Source organism: Mastigoproctus giganteus, chromosome 10 (assembly GCF_048544385.1).
Source record: "Mastigoproctus giganteus isolate SK-2022 chromosome 10, ASM4854438v1, whole genome shotgun sequence".
Lineage (NCBI taxonomy): Eukaryota > Metazoa > Arthropoda > Arachnida > Uropygi > Thelyphonidae > Mastigoproctus > Mastigoproctus giganteus.
The window spans coordinates 1,270,553-1,290,681 of record NC_143584.1 but is presented as its reverse complement, the minus strand read 5'-3'; the positions used below and the strand labels follow the sequence as shown (position 1 = coordinate 1,290,681).

Below are 20,129 nucleotides of genomic sequence, written 5' to 3'. Positions count from 1 at the left end.
ACGGGACTCATCGGATCCGTCTCAAATCGTCCAAGGTGCAATGCCGACGTTCTTTCGCCCAGCTGAAGCGTAGAGTCCCGCGTCGTGGTGTTAGCAACGTGCTATGGGTGGGTCCCGTAACCTATTGCGGCTAATGATCCCCCGATGGTCTTGGTGCAGACATTTGTGGCAACTCCCTCTTTGAAGTCGGCGGTGAATCGTGCCACTGTCGCTCTCCCGTTGGCTGAAACAATGCAAGACAGATGGCCACGTTCGTCCACCCCCTTTCCCCAGTGTGGGCGGAGAGACAGAGGTGGGGGATGAAAGCGGTGTCCATGATCAGATGTTATTCTGGAAACGGCGTCTTCCCGATACACCGTTGAACGGGGATGGTGCAATTTCTGTACCACCCTCGCCATAGAGGGACCCGTGCGTCGGGCACTCGCTATCGTCCCTCTTTCAAGGTCACGACCCTTATCGAATTAGCGTCTACGTGAATGCGGTTTACCTACGTAGCTGGCAAGCGGTGGGTTCGTCCACTAGCGAGAGGGGTGACAGGGTCGCGTTGCCCAGGAAACAGGTGTCCCATAAATTGTGTCGTTTCGGTGTACGCGTCAAAGGAACGCTTACGTTTCGTTTTAATTCTTTGATTTTAAAGCGACGACGCTGCAGTGGCTGAAAATGAGATCCGTCCGCGCGGCTCCCGTTGCGCCGTGTGCAATTCTGCGCCAACTTTTCTGTCATTCACAAAACAGAAAAGTGCGAATGAAAATCGGCTCACCCTTTCTTAAACCCGACTTCGGTTCGGCCGCGAAAATGAGGCAGTGGAGCGTCGGGTGTTTACTTTGCGTGCTGCTCGCGGTCCCGCCATTGTGGTTCGTTGTTCGCCAGAAACGCGGGTTTCAGTCACGCTCTTGAGCGCGGACAAATTATGGCGATCCTCCCTCCCCGTCGCAGTTTTCGTTCCTCACAATGGAGCCAAAGGGCAAGCGTCGGAACGACGTATTTGTTCTCCGACAATTGAATGTAATTGCCGTAGGATCGGACGGCGATTGGTCGACCGAACAATTCCCCGGTGGGGGGTTTTAGTGGGGACGCCACGAAACTTCCAGAATGGGGGGGGGAGATGGAACGGCAATTCCGAATAAAAGTGGCGTCGGAGATTTGTTGATGCGTTTGAACTCTGCCTAATATGACAAGGGGCGCTGTGGGGAAGGGGAGAACTCACCCATCCCTCGTAAAGTGCGTATTGAAAAGCTCTCGTATACACACACACACGCACAGAGTGAACGAGCAACAGGGATTTCGTTTCCTCGGGCAGTCGTTGTACATCTTCGAGAGAGGAACTTCAGGTCGCGAGGGGTTGATGTGTTCGGTCTGTTCATCGCACGCCGTGTGGAAAACGGTGGGTTCACTTCCAGTTACCGACCGAAGTCGAGGAATATTTCCAGACGCCAGCGAAGGAAGACACTCGTGGGCTTTCCCAAATTTGGGTGAAATAGTCCAATTGGACAAAAGTCCATCGCTGGTGTCCTCCCTCATCTTCAACTCGGACAAAGTGACCACAGAAAACAGAATTCACCCACGAAAACGAGTACGACATCGGACCAATTATTCAGTTCATTAAGTTTCCTTCAGCCCCTGAACAGCTGGTTGGCCAGAAGAATTAGAACCGTACGTAGAATTAGAAAAACATTTTCAGATTTATAAAAACGCAATTAGAAAAAGAAATACATTAAAAGGACGATTGACAATGCACTCGACAGGAGTTGACATAAAATAAGTAATTAACGTTATACGCGGGGAAATGAGGTTCGCGATATGAATTCAGTTATTAAAAAGACAGCCAAAGCGTTCGAGTCACGAGTTCCTAAGTGTACGCGTCCATTGATGGCGTGTGATGGACTGGAAGATGGAGCGACAACATCTTGTCACGATTCGCTGTACGCAAAGGCTTCGACGCAAGCCTTCCGGGATATTCTTCCTCTATTTCTTGTCGTCCAATAGTTTGTTGGGGTGGCTCAATTTGCAGCCGGTTGAAATGTTCGATAATATTTGCTGAGAACGTGTCTGTAAGGCAGACGAGGTTGGTAAGAGTCGACCTATAACGTCGATTATGGCACTCTCTGGGAGGGATACTTGATGCCGAAATCATGTTTTCTACATTATTTGCTGCGATGCTGCGATGATATCTCTGCAGGCACCTAAGGATGAACGTACACAAGTACAAACTACGAACACTGTCAGGAGAGTATACAATCCAAAATACATCAACATTGGAAAAGTTACTATCCTCTTCCAACTTTACCCATGGAACATACTGGCTGAGCTTAACATAAATGAGGCTGCCTACTGGCTTTCGAGATGGATGGTGTGGGCGTTGGAGCTTTGTCGTTTAACTAATATTACTTTCCTTATTAGTTTCTTTTTTTATTGAAGCTTTATTTGAGGTTTATTTTTAATCAATTCTTCAATGGAGTCTACTATGCCCCCCTTTTTTTTCTCAACTCCCACGTAGCACCTGACTTATTAACTCCCAGAAGATTCTAGATTCGGGGGGGGGGGGTTTCAGTAATGTTAATTTCCTCACCCGGACACTAGGCTCTGTGTTCAAAATGACTGACACGACTCATATATATAAAATTGGTTTATTACATATATACAAACTTGGATTATTTAACAAATCAATATTCATTATTCACTTTACATTAATACTACGGTTCTGGCCATTAAGGTCTTCCATACATCATCATTTCTTGCCTCTCTACTACTAATACTCTCCTAAAATCAGTTTAACTAAACTCTTAAATACAATTGACATTCTTATGTTTATTATTCCTACTCTTTTAGCTCAATTCTACATTCTTCTCATGGCTATTACAATTCTTCTTCTTCTTCATTGACATTGTATAAATTTACATACAACTTTATCTGCTCTACCCGTCCAAAATTATTAAATTTTTCCCTTCATTAATTAGTCTGTAAATTATACTATAACTAGAATCAATCCTACGTAAAACTGGTTCAAAATATTTCCTTAATCAACTACAGAACATGCACTGAGTTTACCGAAAGTGCTCTCGCAATCTCATTTAAAATTTCCTAATCTTCCTACAGTCCTTTGCAAATATATATATATATGTACATAAACTGTTTGAAACTTACTTCTGGGATTTGAATCCTCCCGCTAACAAAATGTTTCGCCTGTGTCTTTCCGCTCTGCATTTGGGGTCCACCATCAGTCGGGGATTTCTCTCCTTCAGCTCCGGAACTGTAAACATCTGCTAGGGATACTGTCTATTCCGTCGATTCTTCCTGGTATCATAATTTCCTACGCTGTGCCCGATCATTCAATCGGAGTCGCTCCTTTTTACTCTATTTCTCTGTGTAGACTGCAGGGCTGCCCAGTGTACTTTCGTAAGCATCATCTCTCGCCTTCTTCCTAAATATATTTCTAGGAGGGGGTTTTAGGACTTCTTCCTTCCATCTCGAGAAAGTTCCTATCTATACTTTACTTAACTATCGGAGTTTAGCCGATTCACCAAAATTGGTCCTACGGGTGAATTACTTCTAGGGGTTGTTTCCCCAGCCTACCTCTCAAAAACTTTCATCACTTCTTCCAAAGAACCTTTTCTCACCTCCCGAAAAAAACTTTCCTCTCTCTTTTTTCGCTTTTCCCGCGCTCTCTTTCCCTTTTATATCTCAAAATTTAGTAACGCCTTTCCTTTCCACAGCCAATCATTTCTCTTTTTCCATCATCATCCCATTCTCACTTACCTATTTCACGTGACGTGCAATAGGAGAAAGGTCACCGGAAATTCCCAGCATCTCAGAATCTCTCCTTAACCATCCAGAACATCTGTGTCCACTTACTTGACCTACCTCGCCCCAAAATTGACCAAGCGTTCTCTGTTAACGGTAAATCAGGATCGCTCCCCGCTGGCCCCTACTGTGACCTCTCGTGAGCACTCCGTCTCTCGTCCCTCGCCATCCACTGACCACCCACTGGTCCATCTAGCTATCTTCGCTTGCTCTTAGGGAGTGGACGCCGATCATATTTCTCCCTCTAATGTCTCTACATTAAGTACAAACTCTACTTAATTCAGTTCCATTAACGTGACCCACTATCTTAAATTTTATGACTTTAAGTGTTCTCTTGAAAGGTTTACGTTATCACCCTACCTAGCATTCTTTCCTTAATTATTTTATATTTAATTTAACTTGTAAGACTTTGGGTCTTACAATGGAATTCATTGCAAGGTCTGCAATGTCCAAAACTTGCATCCTTAGTCCCCACTCAAAGTCATGGTGGAATGATCTCCTGTCCAAGGCCTTCAGGGAAAAACAGGCAGCCCATGCCTCTTACAAGAAGTCGCCTTCACAAGAGTCATACGCCAAATTTTCCAAAGCAAGGATGGATATCCAGAAGAGGAAACAATTTTCTATTGACAATTTCATGAACGGCGGTCTATCCAGGGGAAAACGTGTGTGGTCCACAAGTCATACTTGCACCCCTCTATCTTTTGATGTCCAGGAATGGTGTGAGCATGTGCTCCGTATTAAGCGAGATCACCGTGAGTCCGAAGCATATCCTTGGAAGGAAGCGTTTAACATTTCTTCACCTACTAGTAATACAGAAATTTCCGAAGAACAACTAATAAAAATAATAAATTCACTACCTGACAAGTCCACCACAGGAATTGTCGCAATACCTCTGTTTAGTCTAACAATTGCTTCTCATTTCATCAGCAAAGAGCTCACTCAACTCTACAACAAAGTACTCAAATTTGCACAGGTGCCTTCAAGCTGGTTATCATACAGAGTCGTGGCAGTTTCGAAGAAGCCTCACTCGAAAAAACCGGCTGACTTCAGGCCAATATCAATTGCCTCTCCCTTCCTGAAATGCCTCGAGAAGTGCATCTATAATGATGTAGCACTCGCAATCTTTGCGCATAGGCCAGAACATACCCATTATGCCATGCCTAATAGATCTACCGTAACCTGCCTACAGTCATTATCACAGAAAATACTTCAGGCCTGGAATAACAACGAAGATCTTCACACCATTTTTCTGGACATGAAATCTGCTTTCGACTCAGTCCAAATAACACCCCTTCTTGCCTTACTTCAGAGATTCTACGGGATATCCGGAAAGATGCTCGAGATCCTCAATACGTTTCTATCTAGGAGAATGCTTCACTTCGAAGGCGATGGCGTTAAAGTCACTAAAAGCGTCGAAGTAGGGATCCCACAAGGTGGTTGTCTCTCAGCCTTGTTATTTGCAGCAATATTCGTTCCACTAATGGATCAAATTCCAGCCTTCCTATCATATGCTGATGATATTGTTTGCTACTTGCCATGCAAACGTCATGTTGGTCATTCACAAGAAAGACAAACCGCCTCTGAATCTGTAAACAGCTACCTAAATACATTCTGTAAGGATGCTAAATTTTTTGGCCTGTCAGTCAATCCAGAGAAGTCAAACTATCTCATCTTTACGCCAAGTCGAATGACTTCTACTGATACTGCATCTTCTCTACTTCCGGAATTGGCAGGAAAGGTCCTGACTCCCACAGACAGCGTCAAATTCCTAGGAGTAATCCTTGATGCCAACCTCACCTATAAAAAACAAATCCAAGCTCAGTATTGCAAAGCCCTAAGAGCGTTCTGAGGAATGAAAATTGATCTGTGCAAAACGCACAATAAGCAAATAATCAGGAAATACCCTGCAACTTACTTCTGTAGTGTACTCTCCTATGCCGTGGAAGTTTGGTCGGGGGCACCTCCCACCAGCCTCAGGAAACTATGGGGCCTCGAATTCTGGGTGCTGAAGTGGGCCAACTTGTGGTCGCACCAGATCTACACCACGTCTAAATCTACTCTCTGCTGCAACCTGCAATATACGCCCATAGTCCACAGAGCCCATGTGCTAAAAATAAAGTCATTCCTTCATCTGTGCTCAGCTAAGCAGGATCACATCAACATCTGGAACACGGTTGGTTGGCGTTTGCCAGGCAGACATCTCCGTAGTACTCCCTCCCTCTGCTCAAGGCTCCAGCGGTTACAGAATTTCAAAAGACACTTCCCTAATGTGACTCTGGACACTCTCAACTCGCTCAACATCGACATCGACCTGTGGACTATAGACAAGGCATATCGCGATGGCATCTTGTCCCATCTTGCTGTTTGTAAAGACATTTATGCAAGTGCCGATCTTAGTTAGCCGATGTAATTCCATGTTCTGCTCAACTTGTAGTCCTTTTTCGCTGTAATTTCTACTTCATTCATTTTTACATTTTGACTATTGTCTTTGCTTTGATCTATTAATTATTATTTAGTTATTATTATTATTTTATTTATTTATTTTTTTTTATAAAACAAAATCACTTGTATAAACAACTAATTGTAAGATTCCTCTGGCTTTCTGTGTAAGGAATCACTAGTGTATAAAATTTATGTTAATAAAGAATCTTATTATTATTACATTCTGCATCGGCCTTAAAAAAGGAAGTCCCCCCCCCCAGTGAAAATATCTGTTTTCACGTAGTCCAGCCGCGATCTTCCCACCAAGGAGGTGGGAAGATCGCGGTGGACTGCCGTTTGTTTATCCTTCTTCGGAGAAACTGTTTCGGTACTCGCGTCCTACAAAACCCAAGTGGGTGGTTCTTTATTTCCGTTTAAATTAGACGTTAACAGCGTTCTCTGTACACAGCCCCGAAGCTTAAGTGCGATTTTTTTTCTAACAAAAATCGATCTGCATCCTTCGTTAACTTATGAATCTTCAATTGCAATTCCACTTCTAAAACCATTATTTATTTTATAGAAAAATGAATTTGAAATAAATTTTCGACAAATATCATTTTAAAATAACAATATCGAATAAAAATATAAAGATTTTAAAATCAAATCTCTGTATAGATCTAATTTGCTCGTGTCCCTCTGTCCGTGACCCTCTCGAACGACTCAAAGGCGAAACAACCTTTTGACCCGATTCCTTTTGCAACGGGTTTCATTCAGAAGTAAAGGTCAAGGTCAAGGTGTGTTTGTTTCATTTGCGGTCTCCAGGGTTTCCCCTATATGCCGCTGTAGCATCTGAAAAGGTGAAGGCCGGCAAGTGTATGTTTGTATGTAGGTGTGTAAGTATGTGTCTTGTTATGATGAGTGTTGAGTGCCGGCACTGGCGACTTTGCAGCCAGGGGGCAGGGGACACCTGGTCCCCTGCCCTCTGACTCCCAACCTTGGCCACGAGGAGGCGCGCCAGTTTCACTTTCTAGTTGAGACTCTTACTGGGGCTATCAGGCAAGCCTGGGAGCCCCAAGGGAAAGGAAGTGGGGGTAACAATTGAGGTATGGGGAGGTTGCATAGAAGATAAGGGAGAGATAGACCTCACATGAAATAGAAGAGAGAAGTTTACAATAGTGGATAGAGTTAAAAAAAAAAAAAAAAAAAAAAAAATATATATATATATATATATATAAATAAAGTAAATAATAATAATAATAAAAAAAAAAAAAAAAAAAAAACTATATACAATGTTTACTATTAGCTAAGTGAGTACGATCACCACTCCTGGGGGACTTAATCAGACAACCAAAACTATGAATAACACTTCATTACATTAATTAACACCATTTGAAAAGTATTAGGCCACAGCAACCAGACACACTTGTCCAGTCGTTGTACAGGACTCAACCCCACTTTGCCACAACTTCTCTTTTTTTTTTTTTTGTTCTGGCTGGTGCTATGATTATCTCATCCAACACTACCAGATTTCCACCGTTAAACTCAGAAGGCAAATAGCGAGGCGTTATCCATGAACAAACATAAGTAGCACCCTGTCAGCGTTTTACAATTCATATCATATATTTATATTTACAATTCAATATCATATATTTACAACATGCACAGCCAGTTTTTCCACTGTACACAAAATCGCTATTAATATCGTGGTAGTCTTTACAAGTCACATTTTGACAGAAACCACACTGCTCAAGATCACTAACACAACCAACAGATAACCTCTCTGTTAATTCTACTAAATCTAATTTTATATTTATGGCAAATAATCTGCAAAACACAACATCATTACCATCGTGGAATCAACATAATTACTTAAGAAAAGAGAACTAAGGACTTGTTTACAGAAAACATATTTTAAGGAAAAAAAAAAAAAAAAAGTTCTTGTCCTTGAATACAGACTCTGGATTACTTGGCATCACTGTTTACAGATCGACTCCAATTAGTCTCTTCCTACGTGCAAACAATTTATCTGCAAAATTACAAAAAGCTAGGAAATTTTCTTTATCATTGACAAAACATGGTAGGTCATCTTCATTGTACACTTCTGTAAGAAGCTGTAGATTATTTCTTAAATCTGTATAGAGATAGCAGTTAAATATTAAATGCTCCATGGTTTCAGGAGCACCACACTTACACAATGGAGAGGCAACCAACCCCAGAGAGAACAATTTGGAGTTCAAGCTGCCATGCCCTGTTAGAAGAAAATGTACATTCAGACCTGGGCAGAACCAGGCCAACCGTTGCTTGGTAAATTCTAATATGTTGGGAAAGTATCTAAAAGTAACTCTACCAACTTCTGCATTGGACCAAGTTAATTGCCAACTATTAACAAACTCTCTTCTAATTCTACAATTATCATCCTTAGTTGGTATGTCTAAATTAATTGAATAGTTGCTCACCCTTGCAGGCAGAGCTTTCCGACGATAATATTGTAAGTATTGATAAATAACTTCATATTGAATGGGAAGTTTTCCACTCAGTACTTGGAGTGCCATTGTTGACACTGTTCTGCAATTTCTTGTGATTGCAAGAAGAAAGAAACGTTGCGCTTGAGTCAAATACTTCGAGACTAAACAGTTATTAACACGATAATCCCATGCACCTGCAGCATAACAAATTATTGGTACAAAAATACACTCGTAGTATAACTTTAAAGTTGCGGGTTTAATTCCCCAGACATTTTTAGTTATTCTAATGATTTTACCAGTTAAGACTTTTATTTTGTTCAGCATATTTTTTGCGTGGGCTACGAAACTAAATCTATCGTCCATCGTTATTCCAAGATATTTATACGTTCTTACAATTTTAATGGATTGATTATTAATTTTTATACTGGGGGGCCTATTCAGGTTCAAATAACCTTTCAAAAGCATTTGTTTAGTTTTGTCAATAGAAATCTGTAGTTTGTGCATACTACACCAACCATCAAGGTCTTCCAAGATTTCGTTCGCACGTTCTTCAAGTTCCCTACGAGACTCTCCAAAAACCAAAATGGTCAAGTCATCTGCATATGCTGCCTTCAAAATTTTGTCGCGCTGTACCCCAAGCCACCCATCAAGAACCACATTCCAGCAGATCGGTCCTAGGACTGATCCCTGAGGGCAACCCCGAGTAACAGCACGAGTAAGCGAACAGACACCAGAATACACCACTAGGTTACGACCATGGAAATAATCAGAAACTAGTCGATAAAGGGGAGCAGACACCTCGGCCTCCCGGAACCTCGCCAGGACACTTTGCCACCATAAGGTGTCAAAGGCCCCTTTGAAGTCCACAAAAAGGCCGAGGACATACTTGGAATCCGCATTCGAGACCGAATCCATTACAAACTTTATAGCATCAACAGTTGAACAGCCTTTTGTAAAGCCAAATTGAGTGTTTACTTGTAGATTTTTAGCCTTATAATATTTCATAAATCTAGTTACAATAACCTTTTCTAAAACCTTGCCTAGCACTGGTAGTAATGCAATAGGACGATAGGTGGATGGAACATTGAGGGGTTTGTTAGGATTTTTAACCAGAATTTTAAGATTGGCTTGCTTCCAGGGAGTTGGAAAACACCCGTCAGCCAAACAGGAATTAAGAAGATTAACAATTAGTTGTGGTTTGATTGTCCAGATTCTTTTTAATATTGCAACTTCAAGTAAATCTAAGCCTGGACATTTGTTATCCTTCAAAGAGTCAATAGCTGCGCCAATTTCAAGATTAGTAAACGGGTCCTCATCAGTTAATCCAAAATACATCAAGTGCTCCATCCTTAAATTTGTTTGTTCCGTACTCTCTGGTACACAAATGTCTTGGCAAATAATGCCATCCAGTATTGCATTCATCGACTCTGTCCAAGAAAGAGTCTCTTGCCCATCAGCCACGATAGACGAAACGATCTCACCAGGGTGCAATTTCTCCGCCACAATTTTGTAAGCAAGTCCCCACGGTTCATCCTTTAGTGTCGATTTAACCAGTTGTTCCCAAGCATTCTTCTTTTCTCTATAAATTTGATTAAAGTAGGTCCGCCTGGCCAGCTTGTAAAGGTCGCCCAGACGGTCCACCTCAACCCTTGCCCTATTATTTCTCTTGGCACGCTGATAGTTACGCCGAGCACTTTTCAGTTCATTTCTCAGATTTGTGAGATCCTGAGACCACCAGGGCACAAATTGAAATTTATTTTTTCCCCAAAAAACTTATCAGATTGCATTTTTAGTCGTTCTATTACCCGAGTCCGCCCCACTGACACCTTAGCCAGCAGCGAACGGAGGAGTTGCTTCCACTTCTTACAAACAGTTTTACTTCTTTACTAGTTCTTCATAACCGCGTAAATTTCGGTGTTCGGCCATGCGCGTGCATCTTAAACGAATCTTATGATCGTCGCAGTCGTGAAGCATTTTTGGGAGTGAATGAATATTTTATTTGTTGGTTCGTATCCTCTCGTTATGTCTGTGGGAAGATCGTCCCCGATTCACGAACTGATGCCTCGTGGTCTACTTCGCCTCGACTTTGAGAAAACAACCCACATCTTACTAAAGTTCGAAGACATCATCTTTACAAAAACCCCTTTCTCTTTTATGGGATTTCTTCCACCCCCGTGACAGGCACCGGGACCAAGTGCATGGGATGGATGGATGGATGGATGGATGGAAGTGTCCGGTTACTATTATTATTATAGTTACTGTTGGTCGAGAAACTTACCATCCTACAGGTGTTCAAGGATCGCGGCTTTCTGGAGTCCATGTAAGTGTTCTCTGGGACGCCTGTTGCTGATACGTTCTTATGGAGGCTCTTTGGCACCATGCCGGCGGTTGACACGACGATCATTACTTGTTCCACGAGCCACATATCTTCGACTTCCTGTCTTAGGTCTCGGTACGTTGATCTCTTCCTCGTGTTTTCTAGAGGTTTCCGGTGTTGGGCACTGCTGCGTCGATCAGGTATCCTTCTTGTCGATGTCTGCTGCGCGGGATCTTCTTGTCCGTTATAATGGCACGGTGCCAGTAGAGTAGAGGTCTCTAGTCCGGCCTGAGGCTCGTACTTGTAATACGGTAAAATTTCTTTGATCAGCTGGTATTTTTGCGCTATCTTCTGATTAAGTATGACTAAATCAACTTCACAACTGGGTTGTCATGTTTGCAATACCAGGGCGCATACCGCCCACCGATGAAAGGCCAACAAGCCTTGAAACGGTGCCATCTGGGTGGTGGTGGTGCCCAATGAGAATAACTAACAATATAATATATCTAAGAGTTGTCTGTGGTGTTTTTACACCTATATTATATATATACTGTATCTATCTATCGTCTGACGTATTATCCTAGCCACCTGGCGAGTGTAATCCGTCCGAGTGATCACCCCACATATTGGTGATGTGTTGGATTGTTTCTGGGGCCACGTGTTATCGTCGACATGTGTCGTCTGTTACTGCAGGGTCCTTGGCGATGTATTTCCCGTAGTAACTGGCGTCTGCGTGTGTAGCACAGTGGTATCGTCACCGTCCTCCCACACCGGGTGGAAAAGGCCCGGGTTCGAATCGCGTCAATGACGCGAGGAACTTTAATGGGCATTTTTCACTCCGTGGCTGAGTTAGTCGGTCTCAGTATTAGATAGCGAGGTTTTTCCCTTCAGAAACTGGGGTTTTGTTTGGTCCAGCAAAACAGGCGAATCGAGCAGAGAACACAGGAAATTTACGGACATGTTACATAAACGGGTATATGTAAGGAATTACGGGTGGTCCTAATATAATGATTTGATTGTAGTTCCTGGTGTTGATTACCTGATCTTAGATGGCGAACAGAACTCCTTCGAACCCGGGGAAGAGCCTTCCATTCGTGAGCCAAGCGTTGGAAGCCATCTTATCTATTTAGTCTTGATGGTCATTGTAGTGTCTGCTATGGAATGTCTTCTTCGTCCATCTTTCTGTCTTTGTTTGCTCTCTCTGTGTCAGTGTGGACTCCTTGTTGCGTGTTGTGTGCCGTTTGTTTATCTTTCTTATGGCTTGGTAAATTGACGCTGAGTTTTCCTGGAAGTAATCTCGCAGGTTCTTAATCGCCTTCTCTTGTTCAATGCGGTCAATCAGTCCCCCCTCCCTCCTCCTTTCCGGGCTTTGTTCAATCTCTCGATGGCGTACTTCGGGTGGTGTTGGAGGCTTCGTCATCAATATCCTGGTCGATCTGATAATCTCCTCCAGCTCGCTGTTGGGTTCAATTTATGATCCAGAAAGATACGTCAATAGGACCACGTAAGTGTTTATGGCAGTGCCCACGTTCCTGCCATTCAGCTTTGATTTTAGCAGGTTTCTCAGTCTGATGGTATTTCTCAATCAGGCGGGTCTTGATCTCCTTGTGTTCAAACTGGTGGGTCTGCATCATTCTCCCATATATTCGTATGTCTCTCCCTCTTTCATGGCTTCAATCCTTCAATCTCTTCACCGGTCTTCAGCTGGCTGGATGTCCTTGATGCTATCCATAGGTCATGCATTTGTCTAGGCAATTATTTCGTTTATTAGTATTAGTAATGGCCATGGTGCAAGGAAGGCTATGGCTTGTGCTGCACCGGCCAAAAAAATAAAATAAATAATAAAAAATAGAATAATGATAAGAAAATAAAAAAAATCATAATAATACGAGTAAAGGAAAGAGACAATCTATGGGTTTTCCTCCTCCCGTTGGTAATTCCTGTAGTAACTGGTGTCTGCGCGTTGGTATATAAATTACTGTGTCTTCGAAGTTGGTGTATAAATTACTGGAATAAGTTACTACATGGGTGGTTGAGGCTGAATTTTGAATATCCCCAAACTGTCAGCCTCCGCTACCCATGAAGGCAACTTATTCCAGTAATTTATAACTCGCTGGCTAAAATAAAACTTCCTGCAGTCCAATCTAAACATTCCCCCCCGTAACTTGAAGTTGTGTCCCCTAGTTCTAGCATCATTTATAACCTTGAAAATGTCGTCCTCATTCATTTTACTGATGCCTCTCAGAGCCTTAAACACCTCAATCAAATCTCCTCTAAGGTGTCTAGTTTCCAAACTCTGCAACCCACATATTCGAAGTCTTTCTTCATAAGGACGCCCTTTTGCCGATCTCACCAGGCGAGTTACCCTTCTTTGCACCCTTTCAAGAAGCTCGATGTCTTTCTTCAGGTGCGGTCTCCATACTTGAACACAGTATTCCAAGTGTGGTCTAACATAAGCCTTATATAATGGGATTATCACGTCCCTATCTCTACTTGCAAAAGTTCGATAGATCATCGATAGGACACCATGGGCCTTCCTTGCAACCTGTTTACAATGCTCAGAGAATTTCATGTCTGACCGTATCGTAACACCCAAGTCCCTTTCCTCCAGTACTGGGTTTAGTTGAACTCCACCAAGTGAATAAGTTTTTTTTGGGATTACTGTTTCCCAGGTGTAATACCTTACACATTGCTGCTTTAAAGCATGGCTGCCATTTTTCTGACCGTCCCTGAAGTCTATCTAGATCACTGAAGAAGCTCTGTTTGGCAGTGAACCTTAACTACTCTATCAATCTTTACATCATCTGCAAATTTAGCCCTCTATCCCTTCATCGATGTCGTTTATGAAAATCAAAAACAGTGGTCCTAATACTGATCCTTGGGGAACCCCACTTCTTACATCAACCCAATCTGAGGAATAGCCATTTATCACAACCCTCTGCCTCCTGCCCTGAAGCCATCCTTCTATCCATCTAAGGATTTTCCCAGTGATTCCAACCTGTTCCAGCTTATAAAGCAACCGCTCATGTGGGACTGAGTCAAAAGCTTTGCTGAAATCCAAATAAACAATGTCGAAATTATTCCCAAAGTCCAGCTCTTGAGTGACCCTGTCAAAATAGCTCACCAGATTAGTTAAACATGAATTTCTCTTTACAAAACCATGCTGAGTATCCTTCAGAATTCCATTTCTATCTAAATGATCCTGAATTCCATCCTTGATCGTAGTCTCCATGATTTTCCCTACCACTGAAGTTGGACTAACCGGCAGGTAATTTCCCACTTCACTCTTAGAACCGCCCTTATGTATTAGAGATACACCGGCACTTTTCCAATCCAAAGGAATCACTCGAGTCCAGTGTTCATAATTAGCCTCAAATTATTCCAGCGAGTGTTTGCTTTCACCCCTTTACACAGTCGATCGGCTGGAGGTCGGCTGTGTAAAGGGTGTACAAAGAATGAATAGCGAAATTATTTGGAATATTTATGAAATGCAATTATCGACAATATTACAAGAGGCAATTATTTACAGTATCTTACAAAAGTAAAGGTTCAACAATGATTTTATGTTGCATTAAGTTTTCATTTATTACGTTTCACTTATTACAGGATATTAGTCGTTTACATGGTACTACATCTCGTTCCTTCTTCTCCACCCGAGTAGTTTCCATTGGCACGCTTCTGTTCTATAGTTGAAGTAAGCTGTGGGCTTCAAATAGGATTGCCCTTCACTCTGCACCGCTTGCTCTGACAGTATTTCACAGGCTCTATTGCCAATGAATTAAAAAGGTTGACCGCGTTGTTTGGAAAGAAATTCTTTAGACAGGCAGGAGAGGTTGGACAGTCCCTTCGTCCAGCATGTGTAGTAGAGATAAAGCTTCGAGGATTGGGGACGTCAATCACACCGATAACCTTTCAGAAAGAAGAATTTTGTTGGATGCTATGTGAACTCTCCGGGGGGGCGATATTTAGGTTGGTATATAAGATAACCCTGGAGATGATGAATGAGTTGCCCGTGAGACCAGATTGGCGATGCATAAAGTGCAATTGTTTGCAGGCATTGCTGGACGCATCTTTAGATTGCACTGACGCTGAATAACCCCGTCAGTTTTAGTTGAATTGCCCGCATCGCTGAGTGTTGCTGGTTATTGTTTTTATTGTTTTTCAGAAACGGTGTCAATTTTCAAGTGGAATCGCATCGAGCCATTCAGTTTGCATGGTGTCAAACAATTTGTTGTTTATCTGGAAAATGCAGTTTCGATTCGCATTGTCTCGCTGGTTCATTTGCACATCTGCGCACACTTTTCGTGTAAACCAATATGCTAGGGTCCCCTGGCAGTTCCTTACATATATGTATTGGGTCTGTAAGTTGCGCGTGTTCTCTGGTCGATTTGCCTGTTTTGCTGGACGAAAAAACCCGTTGGGGGGGGGGGGGGGGGGAGCCTTGCTATCCACGCCTGAGACCGACTTTCCGAAAGGTATACGAGCCCAACATAATACAAGATGTACTACGCAGTCCACCTCACAACCACCATCGTAGGCAGCACGGTTGGTAGAATCGCCTTCTTCCACAGACCCTGTGGAAAAGACCAGAGTACGAATCCCGTCAACAATGCCAGGAATTTTTATGGGCTTTTTTTCCACGAAGTGGCTGAGGTAGTCGGTCTCAGTCGAGGCTAGCGTGGTTTTTCTCCCGAAAACTAGAATTTTTCTTAAAAGCAAACAGCAAATGGAACAAAGAACACACGCAATTTACAGACATATTATATGGCCGAAGTTGCTGATGCTCCTAAAATCCAACAACAACCGACCAACCAGCTTCCGTACTTTGTGAACGGAACGCGATTACACTTCTTCTGTGAAATGCTTGTTTTTCTCCGGTGGGAAGAAATGCGTTGCCGATTCATTGCTAGCAACTGGAATACAGTTTAGGGTTCGCTTCTTAATTAAGGTTTCGAGCGCGGACTGGCCCACGTGGCCCTGTAAAGTGGAACTACACGAAGTCAACCGCCCTCGATTCATTCATTGTCATCTCACCGCACTTTTTTCTTTCAAGATTACGGCTCTTGCGGGCAGAACATCTTCATCTCGAACGTCCAAGTTCCGTGGCAGTTCGTGGCGAAAGCGTGGTTCTTGGAGCACACGGACTTCAAGTATGGAGAACCGACCAATGACCCCAAAATCGTCGGCCATTACACGCAGGTAAGCCGATCCTTATTTTAGGAATTACAATTTAAGTTTAAAATTGCAACAAGAAAGTGGTAGAGATTATTTAATTAATCCTTAGCTGGTATCGCCATTTAAACTCAAAAAGCCCTCTTCGTACTGAAAACTAAACCTCAACAACTTATCTTATTAATCTGAAACGTCTAACTTAATTATTACGCTGTTTGGAGGTCCGTCTGACTGCAACGTTATTTCAAGGGTTCCACGACAGACCGTGAAGGTGATGCCCCTTAATTTTTAGAATACTGGATGTAATGGTAATCACCTCTCCAAAACGTTTCTCTTGAGAGGCAACGTTGCAGATACGATCCAATCGATAAATTCTTACCTTTTTTTTTTTTTTTTTTTTTTTTGCATTTCTTTTTGCCTCAGACAGACTTGTGATTAAAATAAAATTCCTTGTCTTTCCAGGTCTAGAGATTGACTGCACAATTCAAATTTTTCTGTCGACAATAATAATAATAGTAAATTTGCAATTGAATGTACATGGCCAAAATTCTTCCTCAATACTTGAATCTAGTTTAGAATCTTTTTTGCTTTTGCAATTTTCAGAAATACGTAGGAAGGGAGTTTGTTCCAGAAAACAGAAGTTGAAGGAATAAATTACAAAGAAGAAAAGTTGGGGCCGTGAGTTTGAAGTTGGACAGTAAAAGGACGTTGACGGGTGTTTGGACAATTGCGGAAGAGAGAAAGAAAGAAAGAAAGAAAGAGGGGCAATTATAAAAGCCGATTTAGAAAAACAGTGCCCATGGAAGTATCTCCAGAAATGGCATGCAGAAGAAACGGAACATTTACGACAAGAGTGGACAGACTTGGTAACCCACGGGTCATTAATTAACCTAAATGACCTTTTGGAACGGAGTCTAGAAGCTTCAGAGACGTTGTGGGGGCCACCACAGCAAATATGGAACAATTTTCAACGATAGAGCGAATTTGAGATTGATTGGTACATAATGAGCAACTATTTACAAGAAAAGTGCCGAACGAAAGAGAAGAATGCGGTTTTTTCAGATGCAGACATACTACGATGCCATGTCAACAATGTCTAGAAATAAGAGAGATGAGACAACACTAAGTTTTAGAATGGTTGAAATTAACTAAGTTATCTTTGCTCAGTTGTAGCAAAGACAACTTAGATGATTACCTGCAGATCAGCACTTAAAGAATTGGTAGTGGACATTCGAGAAGTTGAAGCCCTTGGCGCAGGGAAAAGTTCTTTCAAACTGATTGAGGTTTATTATCTTATTGAAGTTTATTAGGCTCTGAGAGGGGTTAGAAATGGAAAACTATGGATAGGATTTACAGTTAGAGAGAGAGAGAGAGAGAGAGAGAGAGAGAGAGAGAGAGAGAGAGAGAGAGAGAGAGAGAGAGAGAGAGAGAGGAACATCGAATAAGACCAGATATCCAGATGGCTCATTATCAGCCATTTTCAATGCACTGCAGGATGAAGGCCTCCAGCAACTTTCCAGTTCCATCTGTTTTGTGCAGTGGCCATCCATTTACTACCTATGAACTCTTTTCGTCTGTCCATCTCCGTTGTCTTCCAGGTTTTCTTTTATCTCCTCTTGGATACAATTCTGTTATTTTCTTAGTCCATCTGTCATCATGTCTTCGAGCTATGTGTCCTGCCCAAGACCATTTTAGTTCTTTAGTTTTGATAAGAATGTCCTTTACTTGAGTTTGCTGCCTAATCCATGTGTTTCTCTTCTTATCTAACAGTCTGATTCCCAATATGATTCGTTCCATTCTTCGCTGTGTAGTTCTCAGCTTCTCTTCCATTCTTTTGGTGAGTGTCCAAGTTTCACTTCCATAAGTCATGGTGGGGAGTACACATTGATTCATTATTTTACTTTTCGGACAAACTGGGATATTTCTCTTCAGTATGTGACTATATTTCCTGAATGCTATCCATCCAAAATTTATTCTTCTCTTGACTTCCAGCCATTTATCATTATTACAGCTAATAACTTGTCCCAGATAAGTATATAAATAATTAAATCTTTATTTGTCCTAGCAAAATTAAAATATAGGTGTACATTGGTAAGAGACAAATTCCCTTCACGGCAGAAAATGTCAGGGGATTACCATAAAATATGAATCAAAGAATGTTTAAATACAAGAAAGTTTAAATATACACGAACAGTATGTCAATTCCTATACTTGTTAAAGAACTGAATTGATTCTAACGCACTGGCGGATATAAACCCATCTTCAGTCTGTTGGTCTTCATTCTCAAGGATTTTGTGCCTCTTAATGCAGATGGCGGGATGTGCCACTCGCAAAGCTGCCAGAAGCATGGTGATGATATCGTGCCAGTCATCATTTTGATTGTAGTTATTAATCGTTTCCAGGCAATGATGTCTGGTAAACGCTGCAGTTTCAGCTGCTCAGAGAGCTGCGTAGTTCTTAACTGTTGAGGGAGATGGTGCTTATGGTTTGCCCACTTTTGACTCCACCTTTTCAATTACTGCTCCTTCAATCATTATGTCCATTTCTGTGGCATACTTCTTCATCATTACTTTTGTTTTAGACCAAAATCTTTACTAACTCTGCATAACTGATTAAGATTTTCCTCTAATTCTTTGGGATCGTGGCTTGTGAACACAATGTCATCTGCAAATCGTAAATGGTTTAGGTACTCTCCGTTCACATTGACTCCTTTCTGCGACCAGTCTAATCTTCTGAAAGCTTCCTCAAGGGCAGCAGTAAACAGCTTCGGACATATTGTGTCTCCTTGTCGAACTGCTTTCTTGATTTTAAATTTCCTACTGTCTTTGTCTAGTCTAATAAAGGATGTAGCACTTTCATATATTTTCTTCAAAATCATAATATATGGAGTATCTATGCCTTGTCTTTCCAGTGCCCGAAACATTGCCTTATGCTGTATGGAGTCAAATGCCTTTTCATAATCCACAAATGCCAGGCATAATGGGGTTTTATATTCATTTCCTTTCTCTCTTTTTAGCTGTGATATTACGTGAAGGTGATCCATAGTTGAGAATCCTGTTCTAAAGCCAGCTTGCTCTATCGGGTGATTCTCATCAAGTATTCTTTCTAATCTGTTAGTGAACAACTTGGAGATATGGGATAACAAGCTAATTGGTCTATAATTTCCAATTTCTGATTTATCTCGTTTCTTATGCAGCAAAACTATGATTGCATTATTCCACTGCTTAGGCGTCACACCTTTTCTAATGCACTTTGTGAAGAGCCTTGCCAGTTTTTGTGTTATGTCCCTTCCTCCCAATTTTAACAACTCTACAGTAACTTCATCTTCCCCCGGGGCTTTCTGATTCTTCATTTTCTTCAATGCATGTTCTACCTCATCAGGAAGAATATCGGGTATGTCGTATGTGTTGCTACTTTGCAATCCATCTTCCCCACTGCTGGCATCATTTCCTCGCAACAGGCATTTTGTGTGTTATCAGACACTCATTCTAAAACACTGATGGATCCAATATCTTTCCATTTCAGAAGATTTAGGAGAAGTCTGGTTGGCCTGCCTTCCTAAAATCCACTCATGCACACCTTCTCGAAGGTAAGCCCTGTTACGTCACTAAGGTGGCAATGAACGCGTAGAGTGGTTCTCTTTAAGATGCCTTGTCAGAGTGAAGAGGAAAGGACCAAACCCTCCAGCACATGACAGTAAGACGAAACAAATGGCCCTCGGTCCCCAGCAGCTTTCACTCTCCCTCTTACGGCAGCGAGAGGATCAGAGTGGAAGCAGGGGGTGCTAAGAATCTCTGGGTACGACCAGGCTGCCATGCACGGAAATTGAACTTGGCCTGTTATAACGTACGATCACTCATCGGTGAAGACAGGATATTAGAGCTGGAAAAGAATTAGAAAATGTGAATTTGAATATCATCGGTTTGGCTGAAACAAGAAGAAGAAATGAATCA

At 42.0% G+C, this 20,129-nt stretch overlaps 1 protein-coding gene across 1 annotated transcript in view; it reads left to right on the top strand.

The window, feature by feature from the left end:
• Positions 1-20,129, top strand: part of LOC150078619 (cysteine-rich secretory protein 2-like) — a 63,677-nt gene that overhangs the window by 22,973 nt on the left and 20,575 nt on the right. Inside the window, exon 5 of the mRNA XM_090383633.1 lies at positions 16,058-16,203. Within this exon, the coding sequence (XP_090239759.1) occupies positions 16,058-16,203 (146 nt within the window). The remainder of the gene's footprint in view (positions 1-16,057; positions 16,204-20,129) is intronic.